Source organism: Hoplias malabaricus, chromosome 2 (genome assembly GCF_029633855.1).
Source record: "Hoplias malabaricus isolate fHopMal1 chromosome 2, fHopMal1.hap1, whole genome shotgun sequence".
NCBI lineage: Eukaryota > Metazoa > Chordata > Actinopteri > Characiformes > Erythrinidae > Hoplias > Hoplias malabaricus.
Genome location: NC_089801.1, coordinates 24,112,248 through 24,133,999, shown reverse-complemented (window position 1 = coordinate 24,133,999; position 21,752 = coordinate 24,112,248). Strand labels below are relative to the sequence as shown.

Below are 21,752 nucleotides of genomic sequence, written 5' to 3'. Positions count from 1 at the left end.
CTGGGTGTGTTTAATTCTGAAATATAACAGTCACATATGGTATTTTTCCAGTGCATGGCATTGGCTCGACCGGACTCGGTATGGTTCAACATGCTTTTCCCTGGTGGCTTGTCCACTAGCACAGCTTCACCATGAAATGTAAAAGGTGACATCACAAGACCCATCTGTAATTGGGACTGTGGGAAAACAACAACAATGGCGGCGGTAACATTAGGCGCTGTTTACTCATTGTGTATTCACATGTTTTTGTTTTTGCTTTTTTGGACTGAACATGGCCAGATCCTCAGTTCACAGATCATCAGAGTTTTCCCTTGTTGCAGAATCCAGCTCTCGCTGGAGTTTTGTTGCTCTGCAATCAGCGCTCTGCAAGGTTTACATGTCACATTTAGTACCTACTCGACTCACTTCATACCAGGTGTGAGCAGGGACTAAAAAGGGACCAGGTATCAGATTTGGTTAGTGGAAAAGCAAAAGAGCCAAAATGAGTCGAGTAGGATCCATGCAATGGAAAAGCACCAAAAGTCTTAGGTCTGAACACGTTCTTGTACAAGTGTTTGTGGGTATGTATTTAGCATGCATTAGAACATATTTCACATATCCAGTCCTTACTGCTGTGCTCCAGCACAGTTTATTTGGAGTGATCCTGCACCCACTGGCATAGCCTTTGACAGTAGACTGGAGGGCTGACTGTGGAGAAGGATTGCCCTGGATGCCTGAGTCTTTTCCACAGGTGTTCCAGCCTCTTCTTAAAGCCGTAGACAGTAAAGATGTCAATGATGCCGACAAAGTAGCGCTGCTCAGGTCCATCAATAACATGCAGTGGGTTTTTGAAGTTGGGTAGTAGCCGGCGATTCTGCGCCTGGAACTCCCTCAGTTCAGTTGATTCTGCCCCAGCTCTGGATGACTGTTTGTCCTGCTCCACAGAATCCTGTCCACTGCTGTCACCACATGTCCCTTTCATCCCACTATTGGACGACCCACTGTCAACTTCTGTGGCCAGGAGAGTGGAGTCTTCCTCAGGGACAGCCCCTGGGACAGGAAGACTGGAGCATGTGTTCACTGACCTTCAACAAGCAGAACAGAACGAATGACAAAGCAGTAGGAACAGCTCAGTTCAGTGCATTTTTGTATCTCTTTTTTTACCACTTTTCAGTTTGCTTATCTCTTTTGGAACTACTCTGAGGGACATGTGTGCACAAGTTGGTGAACACCATTTCTTTTTTTCTTTTCCAGTCAAAGCAAACATTTTTTAGTGTAAGGAGTAAGGCAGAGCATGTACACCTATCACTCAAAACATTAAAATGACCTCTTTTCGTCTACACTCATTGTCCATTTATCAGATCCAATGACCATACAGGTGCACTTTGTACTTTTCTATCACAAACTGTAGTCCTTTGTTCCTCTAAATATGTTCTTATCCTTCATTCACCTTGTACTTTAATGGTCAGGGCCCACACAAGACCACCACAAAACAGAAATTATTTGGGTGGTGGACTACTCTCAGCACTGCAGTGACACTAACAACTCACTCATATAGAAGACTCAACTACTGTCTCTGACTTTGCGTTATATAAAAGTGGACAAACAAAGGAGGTATGTATAATTGAATGGACAGTGAGTGATCACAGTGTTCATAAAACTCGAGCAGCACTGCTGTGTCTGATCCACTCATACTGCTATTGTCTCAAAGTTGAAAAGCTAAAATAAAAAAAATATATAGTTTAATCAATGTATACCTGGAAGTAACCGTTTATTGTGTATATATATATATTTATAATCTCAGAATTATCTCCTTTAACCAGTTCAAATAAGTATGAAAAATAAATTGGCCAGGCTTTCTGTTTTCCTGACACTGAAAAATGAAACCTGTTTTTAAGGACAATGTTGACTGGAAAGAAAAAAATGACGAGGTGTTGTGTGAGATATGCACAGTACAATACTTTCAACATTAAAATAAAATCAATGTTGGATTGTTAAGTTTATTTTTATCTGAATTCATCAGAAGTAAATAATCTGATCATAAAACTATAATAAAATGTATGCATTTGCATAATATCTTCTGTTCATTGCATCAGAGCTTTCTTCACACATAAAAGAAATCTTGCAAAGCTAACTAAACTACGGTCTCTGGTAGCTTGGCCGCTTGTTAGTTTGTTTGCTGAAGCACAATTAGCTCCAACAAACATGTCCACCTGAAGCACGCAGCTTTCAAAACAAGCAAAAAAAAAAGGCTCTGTATAATGTACAAGCCCTGTTTCCAAAAACGTTGGGATGCTGTGCAACATGTACATAAAGGTGCAAATCACTTAAACCCTATATTTAAAATGGAACAAAAACATTATTTTAAAGGTTGAAACTGAGAAAGTTGGAAAAATATTTACCCATTTTGAATATGATGCCAGCAATACATTCTAAAAAAGTTCTTATTTGTCAAACCACAGGACACTTTTTCATTCTGCCTCAGTCCATTCTAAATGAGCACATACCCAGAGAAGTTGGTAGCGTTTCTGGATCCTGTTCATATTTCTTCTTGCATGATAGACTTTTAACTTGTATTTGTGGATGCAGCGATGAACTGTGTTCACAGACAATGAGAAAGGTTTCTGAGCTCAGGCAGCGAATTCCACCATAGAACTGTATCTGTTTTTAATTCAGTGCCACCTTAGTGCCCAAAGATCACAGCCATCTTGCATACAGAGATTTCTCCAGATTTTCAGAATCTCTTAATGACATTATGTACCATAGATGATGAAGTCCCCAAGATCTTCACTCTTTTACATTTTACACACTCTTTCACATGATGAAAACCTCTCCATCTTTACTTCTGACTCAGCCTCTCTGAGATACTTTATCTTTAAATCCCATCATGTCACTGACCTGTGTCCAAGTAACGTTTGTTTATTTATTTACTTTTTATAACATTACACAACAATTTTCTGGCATCAAATTTATTATGGGCATTTATTTTTCAAAAAACAATTACATTTCTTAGTTTCAACATTTAAAACTTTGTTTCTGTACTATTTTAATGAAATATATTGTTTAAATGATTGCACATCATTGCATTCTGATATTATGTATATTTCACACAACGTCCCAATTTATCTGGAAATGGTGTTGAAGCAAGCGCATGCACAGTTACTGTTAAACCTTTAACACCACTGTTACTGCTGTTTGTTTGTGCTGTTATTTTGCAAATTACAGCAAAGGTCAGTTATGTCTCAGCTACATGCCTGCCTGCCACTGGCCGTGTGGAGAGCAAAGGGAAGGATCTGGAAACAGAGGTGAACATGGAAAATTCAAAGTCAGTACAAAGCCTATAATAATTAACCATTGAGATAAGCCCCGGGCAGAAACAGAAAAGGCCTAGTTCTGATGAAGCAGTCTCCATTTTCAGCTTTGGAGGAACATCAGTTGTCAGAATATAATGATGTAATTTTTCAGAATCAGACATTCTTCTGAATCGTATTATCAGGAAGACTATACAGCCTTCTTCTAGGAACACAGTGGATGTTTTGAACATTGCAGTGAGATTTGGATGGCATTCATCCCCATTAACTATAATGAAGTCAGGCGCTGCTGTTGAACTATTAGTTCTGGATCACAAACACCACCCCAACTCGGAGGCTTTATACATCACTAGCTACAGCTGTCCCCGAATGTCCCATTTCATTTTATGTATTTTATGGAGACAAGCTTTGTGTACAGAACTGAAAGTTTGTGTGTACAATATGCGCAATCTTTCGGACATAGTGTCTCTTCCAACTAGAATTGTCTTGTACTTCTCAATTGTCCACTAGATGTCACTCTTATTCTCTAAGATCAATCTGAAATTGATTATTTTAGCCTTGCTAGTTTATAGTAAATCACAGAAATCCTGCTTTGCATTCTGCAGGATACTAGAAGATACTTTTACATTCTATTAAAAGTGTGGAAGATAGTGTGTGTGTGTGTGTGTGTGTGTGTGTGTGTGTGTGTGTGTGTGTGTGTAAATCTCACTTTTTGGTCCGCATGATGAGGGTGGCGAAGGAGAGGCTGTGGTTGCGCTCATCCTGATGCAGGGGCTGGTGGGCCAACAGGAGACTGTAGTCCAGAACATTCAAGGCCCTCAGGAAATGTGTGTCAATCTCCACCTGCCGCAATAGCCACTGACGCTGTTGATCTGTCGCACATACACACACCTACATGTTTTATGGAGTGCATATGGGCACTTGCTATGCTGTTGTAGAAAAGAAGTACACTTAACATAAATGAATTTAAACTGCATGTTGGAACATTGCTGTGAGTTTTGTACACCCTGATAATTTGTGAATTCAGCTACTTTAAGTTACCCCATCATGGACACTAATCTTCAGTTTATTTTCTCCATAGAAAAGCATTAAATGGAATGGAATGGACTCTTGATCAACTGTACATGAAAATAAGGTGCATACTGTTTCCCACACCCCCAACTCAGCTAATCTGGCCTGCCTAAACTCACCCTAAGGAAAAAGTACTAAAGAAGACAAGGATAGCTACAGGAAAAACAACAGAGGATTACCTACCACAAAACAATGCAAGTGTGGTCTGGAGATGGTTAAAAACATTCTTGGAAAAGAAAGGCAGGGGATCAGCACTTGGAGAAAGTCATGGGTCTCCAACTAAATTAACTAAATAGATCTGTCTATAGATTTGATTTAGGGCCATCCATGTTGCCCATGCACCTTGAAATACACTTGCCAATAACCCAGTTACACTCTCCCTGGCTACTACACTTCTCCTCCACTAAGATATTAAAAGCAACTTCTCTGCACTCTTCAATTCTACTAAGCTCCACGCCAAACATCAAACATTCCTCCTCTTGTCCTCCACAGCTGGATCCCCCTCCCACTCCTCCCATAGGGATCTTCATATAACCTGAGCAGGTGAGAAGGGAACTCAGGACGAACTAGGTGAGGAGGGCCACAGGCCCAGATGGCATCATCCCTATACTGCTCTATGGGCTGGGTTTTGCATATGTGTTCAGTTTGAGCCTGAGTTTGAGGAGGGTATCAATCCTGTGGAACGATGGTCTTAACTTCTCACCTGATGATTATTGTTACAGCGAAAGTGTGATTAATCTGGACTGTAATAAAGATAAACCCTAACTATTTAAATCTAATTAGTAGTTTCTGATTATTATTTAGATATATCAGGGATATGGAGCCTAAATGGCCTTTGTAATGTTAAAACACATCCTTACCTAATGTAATATACTGCCCTTCAAAATTGAGATCCTTGAGAACAACAATGACCTGGCTGCCCTCAGGTGCCGTGTCAGTCCAGCGGCTCACCTCACAGCCTTTAATATCATACCTGTAGAGAAAGACACCAGAACTTTCAGAGTGTATTTCCAACCCAGAGTTTCAGTTCATTTAAGAAACAGTGAAACAGATTGTGTCTGGCAGAAGTCAAATGAAGTACGATGCTAAGTTACAAGTTGTAAAAGCAGCACCCTTTACATATAGTATATATCATACTTTCATTCATTATCTGTAACCGCTCATCAAGTTCAGGAGGGTCGTGGTGGGTCTGGAGCCTACCCGGAATCATTGGGCGCAAGGCAGGAGTACACCCTGGACGGGGCACCAGTCCATCACTTTCACTCACATATATGAATTTGCACAGCCAATCCACCTACCAATGTGTGTTTTTTGGGCTGTGGGAGCAGCCGGAGGAAACCTACACAGACACAGGTAGACCCAAGGCAGGCCTCAACCCACAACTTCCAGGGCCCAGCAGCTATGTGGCAGAGACACTACCTGTTGTGCCACCATGCTGCCCATACTCCAACCCTGGATTTCTGAAGCGAGTAAGTGTCCACTAAATGTTGGCCAGATCTAAATTTGTTTTTTTTTTTCAAAATGGCTTCTTTTCCAGACTAGGAAACAACATATTACAAAATATTTTTTAAACGATCTCAAAGGTGCATGTGGTGATTTTTCTCCATTTTCCAACTAGTGCATCTAAACGTTAAAATACGAAAAACAATATTAAAATGGATAATTTCAGCAGTGACATCAGCATAAGTTAATTCAGCCGCCTATATTTGTCCTCATTCTTCCACTGCTTGGACCCTGGAGGTTGTCTAGACTAATGTCCTAATGCACTGATCAGGATTTAGGAAGCACTAAGTACAAATTATTATTACATTTTTGCCAAGAAACCTCTTTGTATATATACAGGGTGCTGAGTAAATTCTGTACAATCCAGAGTCGTAAATTAAGCCACTACTCTTGATTAAAGATTATGTACTATTACGTAACCCACTGGCTACCAAAACCTGCAGTGAATCTTGTCTTTAAAGAGTGTTTTTTATGCAAAATCTGTATGCAGGCTGGATTTCAGAGTCAATGTCCTGATCACTCGAGCTGGATGATTTAGTGGGTATATGGCTTTTTGATTTAAAATTCTGTGCTAATTGTAGAAAGAAAATTATAAACATTTTTGTTGTGAAAAAATTAATAAAAGGATCTCTATATTTGACACATTATTTGTAAATAGCAGCTGCTCTTTACACTATCAATAGTTCTAATGAATAAAAATGCTCCAAAACTACTTCCTGAGAAAAATCCTAAATGCCAGTGCTTGTCTGTATTGCTGTAGTTCAACAACCCAGCCACCAGAGATCGCACATCCCAAATCTTAATCAATGCACTAGTGCATTAGTCATGATACAAAATACAATGGTCTATTGCACTTTTAAAAGAATAGTTCAGCAGATCTATTTTAAAAATGATGTTTTTACTTCAAATAAAAATAATCAGCCAAGACTATGTATGTTTTCTAAAGTGTTAGTTTTGCACTGGTACAAAGCTAATGTAGAAGGTAGTAACATTATTGGTACCATTTTAGATTAGACTTTGCAGTGACCTGCTGTTTGCAAAATAGTGAACCCAAATTCATTAGCACTGTTAAATCTCAGATCTCTGGATACTTACCTGACTTTATCTTCTCTATCAGTCGACATTAAACAGCTTCATCACATATTTGTTAATAAATTAGAGTTAGAATTAGAATCACTTTATTGGCCACTGTGCTTGCACAAAGAGGAATTTATTCTCCATATTTAACCCAATCCGTGCAGTGAAACAAACATTTACACACACACTAGTGAACACTAGGGGGCAGTGAACACACATGCCCGGAGCAGTGGGCAGCCCATGGCACCCGGGCAGTTGAGTGTTAGGTGCCTTGCTCAAGGGCATTTCAGTCATGACCTGCCAGCTCTGGGAATAGAAACCGGCAACCTTCCAGTTACAAGCAGTGTAGACACTGATGATAATATGGTGTACTTTTATACATGAAAATTCACATTTTCATGTCTGAGGTTTTTCTTTACCAGTATGTTCTAATATATTTTCACCTTTAGACAAAAAAAGGTCATTGATTCCCTTTCTATCGCTGTTCTACAAATGATTATTAATGACTTTTAAGGTGTTTACAACCTAATTAATAATCATGTATAAAAACAGATTTATTAAATATGTATAAACTTTTATAAGTATAGTCTTATTTTGAGTAAAGTGGTACCCATTATTTAAAGGTGACACTGGCCTGAAATTAGTGTTTAATAAGTTATATATTAGGATATGCCATAACAAGTCTTACAGTGCTGTTTAACTTTGACAGAAGTCAGGATTTTACCTTGCAATGATTCTCTCATCAGGGTAGAACACGCTCTGCATCACTATAAAATATTTCTACAAAAAGAAACATCAGATAAGTCTTGTGTGTGTTAACAGTGAACCAGCAGCACACAGTTTTAAATGATGCACCAATGATGAGAGTGCATAGTAAATCACAACAATCAACACAACCTCGACATAAACTCTTCTCTACCTTCCTCCGATGGGGGATCTTGATCCTGTGAACACCTGTGGATATAATCAGTACTTCTTAGGTGAGATGCTGGGTCACGGTGCTTCACTGAGTATCTGTTCATGCCAGAGTGTGAAATGAGACCCACCTAAAAACTTCACCAGGAGTGAGTGAGGGAACTTATCCAGATGTTCCATATAAATCCGCAAATTAGACAACAAGAACCGAACCTCCCTTTTGTTTTGTGTCTTCAAGAAGAACCGCTTATCATTCCTACGGGACAAAAATAAATATGTGAGTAAAATGCAGTCCTGTGTCAAAATGTCCATGGCCTGCAATCCATGTCTAGGAGTGCATGGGATGCCAATGTGTATGTATGTCAGCTGAAATAACAGAACTGGGCAGTTAAGGTTCTCCTTTAAGTGTGTTAAACTGTCTATTGACATAGACAAAATATTAACTTCATACACACGTAGAAAAAAAGGTACAGTAGAGGAACATTATTGGTCAATTAAGCCACAAACAGTGTAAATGTTCCATAAAGTTACACCGGTGGTTTTAAAATCCAGTTGTGTTCCCTAAAATAGATTACATACTCTTCTCCAGAAGGAGAGGTGAATATATGTAATCTTTCATTATGGAACGGTGTCAAATAAAAAATCATAAATCCTGGAGATGAAATTAGGCGCAAGAAATCAGCATAATGTTAAAGCCTTCGATTAAAATAGGTACAATAATATGTAGAATATATTCCTTATTTAAAGGTACAGAATATGTACCCTTGAGGATATTGATTTCAAGCTATTGATTGGAAATGGAGGTAATAATGTCATAGTGGTAGCTTTGTTCTGATGAATAGATTAGCAGTGCAGCGCAAAACATACAGTGTCTAATTCATGACAGCTTGTGTGTGTGTGTGCACGAGAGAGAGAGAGAGAGAGAGAGAGAGAGAGAGAGTTGGGCTGCAGGCTCTTTTTGCTGACTCACGTTAGGAAGAAGTCTGCTTTGCTCTTGGAATTGCTGATGAACTGCAGGTAGCAGCCTTCTGAGGAGAGAGAATGCTGATATTCTTTCTCACTCATCCCCAGGGAGCGTCGCAGGCTTGCAAACACCGGACCTGCAAATGTCTCCATCCTGAAGTCCTTTATACACACACACACACACACACACACACACACACACACACATACATACATACATACACACATACACACACACACACACACATACATACATACACACATACACACACAAGCAAACAAAAACAGGACTCTCTAGGTTATGTTTCTAAATTATTCACTATAATGCACATCATCCATTTTACACTGAAAAGAAAGCTACTGTAACATAGGTCAAGAAACTACTTGAAATCATTGGACAAAAGGCATGAACACACTGCACAGGGCACCCATCCATCAAAGGCACCACACCATCAGTACACCCATCCATCAGGGCACCACACACTCACCTAGTCACTCACACCTGTGAACACTTTTAAACAACCATTCCACCTAGTAACATGCATTTCCACTGTAGGAGGAAAGCAGAGCACCCAGAGGAAACCCACAGGGATACACAGGGTAAACACACCAAACTCCCCACAGACAGTGACTTGAGGCGGGGATTCATCTCACGAACCCATGACCATGGAGCTGTGTGGCAGCGACATTCCCTGTTAGGGTTAGCACCCTTCTATATGTCCAATATATGCAATATACTAAAACAATATGTTTGGAGATTTCCACAAATATACTCTCAGAATTATGCTTTAAAGTGTAAAACAATATATTCTAAGCGCTTAGTAAGAAAACAAACCCCTGTAAAACCACGTGTGAGATAATCAGATCTACTGGTGTATGTTATCAAATGTGATTTCAGTTTGGGCTTTAATTTCATATTTGTGAACGCCACCACAATGATTAGTAACATGTAAAGCAAAAGCTATGTTGAGGGCTGATGGTACATACCTTATGAATTTGAGTCACCTCAAGTTTGTAGTCATCTTCAGAGAGCTCATCCTGGGACAGAAGACATCGAATGTACATTATTCATTATAGGTAACAGTTTACTAACTGGTAATATTTTCCATAGTGGGAATACCATAGTGGCCTTTCTGGTCTCCACACAATGGACTGAGGTTTCATTCCTTGCTTGGGGCAGGAAAACCAGGCTACAGAGATATGGCAAGACACTTAATGACATATGTAATATTATGTAATTGTTAATTAAAGTTTTTGTCAAATGCAACAAACACAAATAAACCATCACCCCAGCTTCTTCAGTATATCATTTGATCGTTCTTGGTGGTTTCCACTGAGGTAATTTTGCAGTGTCAGGGCAACAGTGTACTTCACAGTTCAGTGTTGTCCCTGCTGTAACACACTGAAGCTGAATAAAATCTTGATAGTTCATTTATTTTGAGCAGAAGCACTTGTGTAAGAACAATGGGCCTGAACATTATCAAATGGAGATTGCAGACAAGGGATGAAATAAAAACGTGTTTCCATGTACTGCATGCATTGACTTTGGTTAGTTTTAAAAAAAATGTATGTAGTTAACATTCAAACAAGAACAAAATGATCAAAGATGCAAAAGCAAACACTTTTATGGTAGCAGGGTGCATCAGTGCCTAAGGCATGGATGACTTGCATATCATCGCTCTTCTAAGAAAAACAAATAAAATTATAAAGGAAAAAACCTTCTTAACTTTCAATGAAAGGCAATGTAAAAAAAAATCATTCCAAGTCATTTTGGGGCATTTCATCATGAAAATTTCATATGATGTGAAACACTGCTGCTGTGTTCAAATGTAAACTACAGTAAACTACACATCAACAGAAACAGAGATTGGGCAACAGCAATATATGTGTGAAAATATGAAAATTATATATTTGTCAGGGGAAGCCCATGGTTATTTCAGCAAGACATTCCTAGATCTTTTTCAACATGTGCTACAACAGCATGGATACAATGTGTGTGCTTGACTTGGCTGTCTGTCATTTTAGTCTATCAGTGTAAACAGTGGAAATAGGTTTTGCCTTATCTTCAGTTAAACAAATGCTCAAAGGATGAAAAACAATTGGATGCTTTTTATTGCACCTTAAATGTCTGAACATTTTTTAAAATGGGGTTTGTGGTATATATTCTGTATATAGGACATTTTGGTTGGAGAATTTTGGAATAAAGTTGGCAAAAATAAATTACTAAATAAAAATAATCACATTTCCCTAATTACTAAACTTAATCTCTGTATCACAGTCATGGTAGAATTAAATAGGATATTAGAGGAATGTTAATTCTATTCTATAACATTACCTAATGTGGAGACATGGCTCTGAATGCTACTCCTGTGACTGTGCTGAAAAGTGCTTTGAATGAGAGACAACAGAATACACATTCATGAGTCAGACTGCTGCTTCAGCAAACTGAGCTTCAATAGCAAAGCAATAGTGTAACCTTTCCACAACCCCTGTGTCTACATGTACAAACACCAAAAAAAATACTGGACAGTTACAGAGAGTTAGTAGACACCATTTGTGTTTCACTGTTTATGTCACAACTGATTAGATAAAAGTTTTTCATGCTCCGTACATCCCATTATGTGTTATAAAATCAAGTGTAATAATTGGTAGTTCGTCCTCCTTCTACTGCCAGAACAGCCTCTAATCTCCAGGGAAGGCATTGGAGATATGGAAAGTTGTTTTAACATCAGGTACTGATGTTAGGTCTACACCCATCCCAAAAGTTCTGGACTATGATCCATCACTCCACAAAACACAACTATACAGCCCAATGCAAGGACCTTTCCCACATTTCTTATCTCTGCATTTGAGCTACAAGGCTAATCCAGCTAATGTAAAAGAAGCAAATAGCCCACAAATTAGCATACAATCACCTCACATGTTTTACAGTGTCAATGTGATAAACCATACAGTTTAAAACATTTAGTTAGTAGCTGTAAATGTCCAATACATATTATTTATTTTAGCTTCATGGATTTAAGGTAAATGATTAACCTATTCACACTGAGTCTGATTTTACTGATAGAAGATGTATGTTCTGTGAGTGTCAAAGAAATACACATTAGACTAGATGTGAAAGCTCGACTGTTATATAGACGGGTTATTTCTTGTTATTTTTAAGCATTTAGGGAATGAGCAATATATCCTAACCATGTATCGTCTTTGAAATTTCTTAGCAGAGAGGTTTTACAGGCAACACACCTCAAGGTACTTGTAACCCCCTGCTGTCCATGACACCACCCCTGTTTTTCTTGTTCAGTTACAGGCATAATACATATATGCAGTATTTACTAAATGCATTGATTATTTAGATGTAAACCAACTGCTGCAAAGGAGATTCAAAGTGATTAGTGCAAGTAGACAAAATATACAGTGAAATCGACAAATCTGTTTTTTTATTAATGCAGATCATTTTTAGTAATTATTTTCCTTGTATTACAAATAAAAGTATAATGATTTCAATGCACTGATGAGAAGTGGAAAAAATCTTGATATATTTTAAAAATTCCGTACTTAATAATTCAGCCCTACTCTCCAGTTTTTCTGCAAATCATTCTGGGTCTGGTGCTCTGCAGCAAAGACTGCTTCATTGTTGGACCCCTCTCCTACACAGCCAAGCTTCACAATCGTGTTTGTGTCATGAGCTCTGTGCTGGTCTCCTATTTCTCCTCAGGGGCCAAGCACCATGAGCAGTCACCTCTTCATAAACAAAGCAATAAAACAACACACCAAGATTCACCACCACAAACACCAGGTCACTAAGGGACTCCGCCTAAATAGAGTTCTCTCTATGGGGCGTAATTCCCTCACTAATTACTGCTCAATGGAACGTTTGAATGTAGCACAGGATAAAGATGCCTGCATGAAAGGAAACTGGATGGTGGAAGTGACCATGGATAGATCATGGCCAGAAATAAGCTACTCTGCTCACACACAGTAGAATATCACTGTCCTGAAGACACACTATAGTTAGTAATTTAGTAAAATCCAAATAAAGTGGTAAAGATAGGTAAATTTCTTTAGGTTTTTTCAGTAAAATCAATATATTTGTTGATCAAATCAACCAGGCAGGACAAACAGACGTGTCTAACAGCCTGTCAACCAATCAAGACAAGGATATATCAAAAAGCTTGTCCACTAATCAAGACAAGGACACATCTAGTGGCCTTTCCACCAATCAGAACAAGGACACATCTACTAGACATTCCACCAGTCAGATATCGACGGGCCTGTTTACCACTAATGGCTTATCAACAAGCAAGACTACTAATCAAGACAAGGATGTGTCTACTGGCCTGTTCATCACTCAGGACAAAGACATACCTAAAAGCCTGTCAGGGCATTTTTGATTCATGTTAATTATGACTCCAATACCCAGCCTAGATCCAACAACCCTGAGTTAGCACCAGGATTCAGGAGGTCAAGGTTAGACATGTCTAAATTAGACAGTGCATGCCTGTGTCTTGGGGGCTGGGATTTGACGAGAACACAGTAAGAACAGACTGTATGTGTATTTCCTTTGGAAGAATATTTAGGAATAAAATACTAACTCCAAATTTCAAAGTTAGTGAAAAACAAGAAAAATTAGTTTCCGTATTAAGAAAGTGTGCCTGTGTGAGACAGACAACAGTGCATTTGCTGCAACATAATATAACATATACATATAAGTACTCAATAGTTCAGCACTGGTATCAGAAATGAGGATGTGGTATTGTGCCAGCTTAGATTCCAACCTGTGCATGTGGCAGAAAGTGGTAGAATTTCTTTTTATATTCTGGCAGAAATAAGATTACAAATCTACATTATAACATGTTTGAAAGCCATTGAGTCAACTGTAACATGCCACTGTCACAATATTCAGTATCACCCTTCTATATATGGTCTATATATCTATGTCTAAATATTTTCAAACACCTGTACGTATTAATGAATTAAGGTTCTTTAAACCCTTAGGCGAGTGGTTTTCAAACACTTTCTGCAGTGCCCCTGTTTTGTAAATAATATTTTTCAGCCCCCCATTTCAGACTCATATATCTTTTGATTCCAAACTTCACTAGAATTTATTTTAAACACCGTAATTCATACAAAACTGTGCACAAAAAAATATCACGTTTCCACTGGAATTATTACAAGTGACATGCAGTTTGCCTAAGGAGTTTGCCTAAGGTCATTGATTAAACCCTTTAAAACTCATCTCTTCTCATTAAAATGATATATATCTGATGTTAGATCTGATCTATGACTATGCAGTAAGTCACACGCCCTTCCATCGTGTGCTTGCAATTTGAGCTTACCCAGAATGCACAAATCCGGAAGTAGACATGATCTGTTTCTTAAGTTTATGATGTAAGAAAGCCTGGATGTCTGAACACCTCATCTTCAAAGCAGAAATGCTCAACCATGGCAATGATGGTTTATTTTCCCCATGATGCATATTCTAGCATATAAACAACCCCACTCACACATGTTAACAAGGTACAGAAATGTAATCTTAACTGGAGGGGACTTTAAGGCCTTGGACATAGGGCATAAAATGAAAGGAGGAGATCTGGAGCAGCAGCATTTGAGCTTAAAGTCACCATGCTTAATATGAAGCATCTGTTTTGAGCTGTAAAGCTGTTATCTGAACAGATGGAGCATCATAAAACATCATTAGGATTGGTCTGAGTGCTGTTTGATCCCAGTCTAATCATCCAACATTGGACTTGACCTCACTAAAGCCCTTGTAGCTGAATGTCATTAAATCCTCACAGAAATTCCAGCATCTAGTGGGACCATGCCATATCACATCTTTCGCAATAATATCATCATATTTTTTATAACATTGCGATAATAGGGATATTCTGACTTGTTTATGTAATAAAATCATGCAGTTACCCATAATATGGCATAATTTCTTTACATGAGTCTTTTAGGCAGAGTGAAGTACGGTGGAAAGGGGCTCTGAGGCGGAGGAATTTGCTCCAAGAAAAGGGGAATGTGTGGAGGTGGTTTGGTTACAAAACATCGGATGTACAATAAACCATGGTATTATATAAGAATGAAATAAGCTGATAACAGCAGAAGGCAGAAACACAACTAACCCATTTTACCACATCGAGCACCTGGTTGAGGACGAGGAAAAGAAAAAGTGCTGTTAGAATACTTCAACAGCCAATGAGCTCTAACCCCAGCAGATAAACTCCACTGACTCAGCACATCAACTATTACATTATTTGTTTTCTTACTTACTGAGAAGATTTGTATAATGCTTTAACTTTGCTGTTTATATGCACACACTACATTTTCTGCAGTTTGGTTGTGTGGTAGATTTATATCCTATATTATTTTATATACAAAATCAGAATCATGTTAAGTTACTGTGGTTTACAAAAAAAGCTAATATTTACAGATTTTTTGTCACCTTTTCTATTTTTAATACTTTTTAATACTTGTAGTAAAATAAACTTATTTAAAAATATAATTATATATATATACATATACCAATCCTTCACAGGGACTCAGGGATTCACTCACACTTTTGAGTCACCAAACCACCTACCAACGTGTGTTTTTGGACTGTGGGAGGAAAACGGAACACCCGGAGGAAACCCACGCGAACACGGGGAGAACACCCCAAACTCCTCACAAACAGTCATCTGGAGCAGGACTTGAACCCACAACCCCAGGACCCTGGAGCTGTGTGACATTATATATTTTTATTTTATTATATATATAATTTTTTTATGTAATTAATATTAATATAACATTTATTTAGTTGCAAAGGTGTGTTCCTGAAAGTAAGTGGGCTGTATTGCCCACTCCTAGCATCTAGTGTATAGCCCTCACATATCCTAGAAGACTGGAAGCTGTTACTGTAGCAAATGAGGACAAACTACTTATTAACACCCTTGATTTCAGGACAAATATTAGATGAGCATGTGCCTATAGCGTGTAATTGACTTTTGTCTCAGGAGAATTTTGTTATCTCACGTCAGTTGAACACATTTCACTAAAAAGATTCCACAATCCCCCCATCTGTACTCACAGGTATTGGGTTGTCGATGGTATTCTGCACAGCCGCTGACAGACCCTCCTTCATCATGCAGGTGAGACTGTAAAACTCATGCTGCTGGTCGATCTCAAACATTCCCAGCAGCTTCAGCTGCCTCAACCCTCCCCACACTCTCCTCTTCACAGTGTGGGTCCGCCAACTCCCACCAGGGCCAGACATCTCCATCTGTTGAGGGGCACAAACATGTCCATTCATGTTAAAGGAACACTAAGTAAGATCTGATATTTTTGTTCCTTGGCTATCCCTTACCATTGCAGAGTGTAACAGGATTTTTACAGCACTATCCTGAAAGCAAGGAGGAGGGCGTGGGATAGGGGCCTGTTTCCTACCCTCCTCTAAAAGTTACATAGTGCCATGTCTGCCGGGCTGAGCCTGGGGTAGCAACAACGGAGGCTCTATTCTCCCTATTACACTTAATACATTTAATACAATAGAATATGAGTAAACACCCTCCTTTTAAATGCTAATGCTATTAAGGCTTTAGCTTCCTATGATTCCAAAAATAGCATCCAACACATCACCATCCTGGTGCTCTTATTGGTGATGTAACAGCAAAGTCCAGATTGGAAAATTTGTCCACTCAGCAGCCATTTTGTAAAGTCCCCAGGCAGTTATTTCCACTCATGCAAGACCAGGCTCATGTGAATGGAGAGAAACCTATAAACCCAAGGCTAAAAGTCAAACTAGCATGTCAAAAGCATATTTCTAGCATTTAACTATAAAAAAGGTATTTAATTTAAAAATAATCTGATTGGATTAGTCTAGTTACTGCACAAATATCTCCAGAGTGAAGTCAGGTAAAGATGCCGGATGATCATAAACACACAATCAACCAAAAGAAACGGGATAGGGCTCCATCACTACTCCATAGTCCGGTGTTGGGGGACTCTATGGCACTGGGTATGGTAACTTCTAAGGATGCCCCTCTATGATCATTATAAAATAGGTGCACCTTAAAGGGGACTTATATTGAAAAACATCACTTGTTCTTTAAGGGCAATTTCACACCCAAAAGTCCATACCAAGGTCTGGACCAAGGTTTGTGTTTTTGTTATTTTTACTTTTGTTACTGTATAAATTTGATAGTTTTGGTTTCACACTGCAGTTCAACAAGCGAACTAAAGAACTTTGCAGGATATACACACATCCTGTCATCAAAAGATACGAGAACAGCATCTCCCAACACTTGAATTGAATTAGTTTTTTTTTCTGGATGGCATCACATGCCTTTAAATATTGCTGCCACAGTATCTTTATCTTCACGTGCCATTGTTCCCCTGTCCTGTCATATCTTTCAGCATTTTTAAGTGTTTTTTCAAGCTGTTTTTTCACGTGATCATCTGACCAATTTTCAATGTAATATTTTATCTTGTCTTCTCCCCATGTTGTACCGCGGCTCATGTTTACTTCTTTCCCATTTTTCCTCTGCTATAATTTACTGGGTGTAAGTTTTCAGAAAGTCCGAACCATCCAAAAAGTGTTTTCACACTGCACACCATGATTCAGTTAAATCCTGACCAAGACCACTTCTTTTGGTCTGAGCAGTTTTTGGTTCTTTGGTCCGGACCATGATCCAAAACACCTGCAATTTTGGTTCGAAGCAAACTGAACAGTCTGAAAGTCCGGACCAAACAAAATCGGTTTGAAAATGCCATAAGTCTAAAAATATGAGATGAAAAAAGCTATTCTGATTTTGTGCTGCATTTTAACCATTTTGCATTCCACCTCTTAACAGCACTGAACCCGTGTTTATGAAAGAGTGCAAAGACAATGTTAAAGAGAGCAAAACAAACATAACGAGTGTGGAGAAATTAGTACTGATTAAATATGGAGAAAATGAATACATTGAAGAAAGACAACCAAGCAAAAATGGCTAAAAAAACAAGAGCTTATTCTCCTCGCTCCTGGACTTTCGTGCTGAAGTGAACAGTTGCTCATTCTCATTTAAAGGAACAGGTGCTGAAACCAGCCATTATGATCTTGGTTGTTTACACACATGGAGAAAGTTGCTGTGGTGTTTGATCCATGTGGTATTTTGATGCACTCTCAGAAGTTAGAGGTACATTATTGGTCACTAAATGTACAAACTGTGTATAGGTACAACAATGGTGTTCCCTAAAGGTACATTCTCTTCTCCAGAAGGACAGTTGAATATTTGTAATCTTTCATTATAGAACTGTGTAAAATACAATTCTACAAACACAATTTTAAATTTTAATTTTCCCTAATTAAAGGTAAAAATATGTACCCTTGATGATACCACCACAGAGAGCAAAATGTACCATCACAGTGACAATTTTCTAACAGTGTAGAAGTTATAGATGCTTCATCAAGACCCTTGAAGGATGCTCACTTGTGGAAATAGGTATATTATGCCCCTTTAAAAGCCAAAGTCACTCATTAAAAGGAGTGCTCTCAATCCTTCGGCCATAGAATATATATGCATTATTGCAGCATTGTTTTCTTGGGTAAAAGGAGAAGCCAAGGGTCCATTTCTAGATTAACAGGTTCCTGATAACCTTGAACAAGAATAGACTGCTGTGTGACGGCCACAATAATTCTGATGCTGTACAACAATGAATGCAGACAATATTGTAATTAGCTCCGAGCATTCAGACCTCTGTCAGCACTGAGTATTGATTTCCTGCTGCAGATATTTGACAAGGTCTATACAAAAAGCAGCATGTGGCTAACTCACACTTCCCAGTGCTACTGTAACAGAGGGATTTGCTACAGGTCTGGCAACAATGTACTTCACTTAAAACTGAGCATGTGTAGATTGTAACAGGAGATGATGGAGCGCCTGGTACCAGTCTCCTTGACAACAGAAGGAGTGGAGTGTGTTTTCTCTCTCTCTTTGTATGAGATATTTTGTATGTAGCTATAAAATATGAACAGAAATGTGAGTATTGGACCATATTGGTGGAATCCTAACTATTACTACTATTACTATTAATAATATTAATAATATCAATATAATAAAAGCCTTTATCATTGCTTACATTATATATACTATGATTATATCAGTACACATGAACATATCAGACCTATGTGATGTATAGGGTCCTTTTATATTTGTCAGTAATTTGTAGGGAGATTAACCAGAGGAGGATAGGTCCCCTGTGGGAGCCTTGGTTCCTCCCAAGGTTTCTTCCTCAGCTCTGAGGGAGTTTTCCTTGCTGCTGTCGCCCCTGGCCTCATTCACCTGGGGGATTTTCTTTTTCATTTTATGTTAAAACTTTGTCTTTACTGGAATTCTGTGAAGCTGCTTTGTGACATCATCAGTTGTAAAAAGCTCTATACGAATAAACTTGATTTGATATTGCTAATAATATGCAAATGTAATAACTCATTATACAACACAGTACTCTAAACTCAGACTCTGTGAATAAATAATAAATCACGATTATAGACCTGTTGCTGATATCCTCATTCATCAAAACACTTGTGAAACTGATTGGTCAAGATGCTTACAGCACTGTGATTGGTTACATACCTCATTTGCATATTGCAGTAAAACCTGGTCAATGCCATTTTAAAGGAACCATTATCAACTAAAGAATTTCCACTACATGGACATCCTCGGGACCCCAGCGATGTCGGCATCACAGAGCCGTGTCCTATGGCTGCAGTTTCCCAGATTGTATTAACTATGTAATAACTAACCTAGCCTCTATAATCACTGGCCATTTTCTCAGCTCCACTGTTCACTTTGTATTAGATCATTGTAGACCACTGTTTCTCTGAATATTTTGCCAGACCCATTTTAATCCTGTCCTTCAATGGTCAGGAACACCACAGAACAGGTATTATTTGGGTGGTGGATCATTCTCAGGGCTGTGGTGACACCAACACGTGTTGCACTGGTGGATCAGACACAGCAGTGCTGCTGGAGTTTTGAAATACCCTGTCTACTCTGTTAGACGCACATACTTTGCTGGTCCACCTTGTAGGTGTAAAGTCTGAGACAGTGGCTCATTGTTGGCAATAAAGTATGCAGAACAACGGATTGACTGCAATTTGTAACTGTAGAATTAGAAAGTGCTCCTGATGGTCAGTTCTGTCCTTAGACCAGCGGGGATAGTGAGGGCTTTTTAAACCCGAGGTGAATCTCAGAGAAGAAATTAAAGCAGATACTGATTCCACAGCAGGAGGAGCATCCCAGATGGACCCAGTGCGGAAAAAATAAGAGGAAAAAGAAAGAGAAGAGGGGGAAAGGTGAGGAAGAAAGAGAGAGACGTACCTCAGTTTGATTCATGATGGAGTCAGAGCTTCATGTCGTTTTCACTCTGAGCGATCAGCGCATTCTTTCCGTCCTCGGATGACACATGGCTTTCAGTGCGCTCTCTCTCTCTCTCACTCTCTCTCTCTCTCTCTCTCATGCTGGCTTCCCATTCGCCATTCGTCTTTCATTCTAACTTTCCACTACAGAGCAGGTTATAGTGCCACCTGGTGGTGGTGTGTTAGTGTGTGTTGTGCTAAAAGTGGATCAGACACAGCACTTTGGTCAACCAACCAAAAATATCCGGCCAACGGCATATATCTGTTTGTATATTCTCCTCTCAGATTGATCAGACTATTATGGCTACATGAATTAAGCATTCAGAGCGTCCGCACAGCGTTTTACACGCAAAGGATTTAGAATGTAACTACTGATTTATTTAAGTTTACCGGAAAATTTAATTTAGAAGTTGACGAATAAGTAGTGTACTTCACAAACGGTGCAGATGAGTTACTGTCTCTGACTTTGTCTCTACAAGGTGGACCAACCAGAGTGGTCAGTGAGGGGGTCCAGTGTCTAAAAACTCCAGCAGCACTGCTGTGTCTGCTCCACTCCTACCATCAAATAGTGCAGTGCTGAGAATAATCGACCACCCAATCATACCTGCTCTGTGGTTGTCCTGACCATTGAAGAGCAGGATAAAAGAGGCTATGCAACAGAGGTAACTGTAGAAACACAAAATGCACCTGTATGGTCACAGACAATTAGTGTAGAACAAATAAGACATTGTGGGTTATAGCTGACTAGTGAATAAACCTTCATTCAGTCTGGTTTCTTGTGCTATTTTAGGGTCCAGGTATTTTATTCTGGTGCCACTGCACCATTTAAAGGATCCATATCAAACACATTTCTTTATTAAAAATAGTTTGTACTGTGTGACCATTGTTAAAGTTTTATTCAGGATAGTTGCAATGTCACCATCATAAATGTTTTTACACATAACCCCCACTGAGGATCCATACTTCAGGAAACAGCATGGGACAGTGAATAAACCCTTGATTCTGTGTGTAATTCTATTATAACGGGGACCTTAATTTCATTAAGTTCTGGGAAACGCCGGTAACCTGCTTTGGTCAAAATACTACAAGGATCAAACACCACAGCAGCATTCTCCATGTTTAAACAGCCCTGTTCAGAATGTCCAGTTTTAACACCAGTTTTTAGTTCCTTTAATGAAATGAGCCACAGCTCAGTTCAGTGCCCAGCAGTGAGTAATGAGAAGCATGTTTCACTTGGTTCTTATTTTTCTGTTCGTGTTTTCATCATTTAACTTTGCGTCTTTGCGTTCTCACATAAAGATGTGTCCATCATTGTGATTGAAATGAGTGAGACATGGGGTGGGACAAACCTAAAGTCTCTGAACTCTGTGTAAAGAGCAGTGCAAAATGAGAACGACTCGTTTAATCTCATTTTCTGACCTAGGCACACCATAGAAAACTGACTAGCTGGTCTTATTTTAAAGTGTGTGGATCCCCTTTAAACCATCGTTTTAAACATTCTTATACTAGTTAACCCATTAGACTATGCCTTCAGATGGGTTTATACTAAAAATCTA

At 38.9% G+C, this 21,752-nt stretch overlaps 1 protein-coding gene across 1 annotated transcript; it reads right to left on the bottom strand.

The window, feature by feature from the left end:
* Positions 1–628: 628 nt before the first annotated feature.
* Positions 629–20,247, bottom strand: pip5kl1 (phosphatidylinositol-4-phosphate 5-kinase-like 1). The gene is made up of 11 exons (XM_066662303.1): positions 20,159–20,247; positions 15,889–16,080; positions 9,807–9,857; positions 8,827–8,981; positions 7,988–8,112; positions 7,861–7,895; positions 7,666–7,721; positions 5,222–5,334; positions 4,000–4,162; positions 3,234–3,272; positions 629–1,064 (listed from the first exon to the last, which is right to left on the bottom strand). Exons 1-11 carry the CDS (start codon positions 20,171–20,173, stop codon positions 629–631), a joined length of 1,380 nt encoding a protein of 459 aa, XP_066518400.1. The 5' UTR covers positions 20,174–20,247.
* Positions 20,248–21,752: the final 1,505 nt, after the last annotated feature.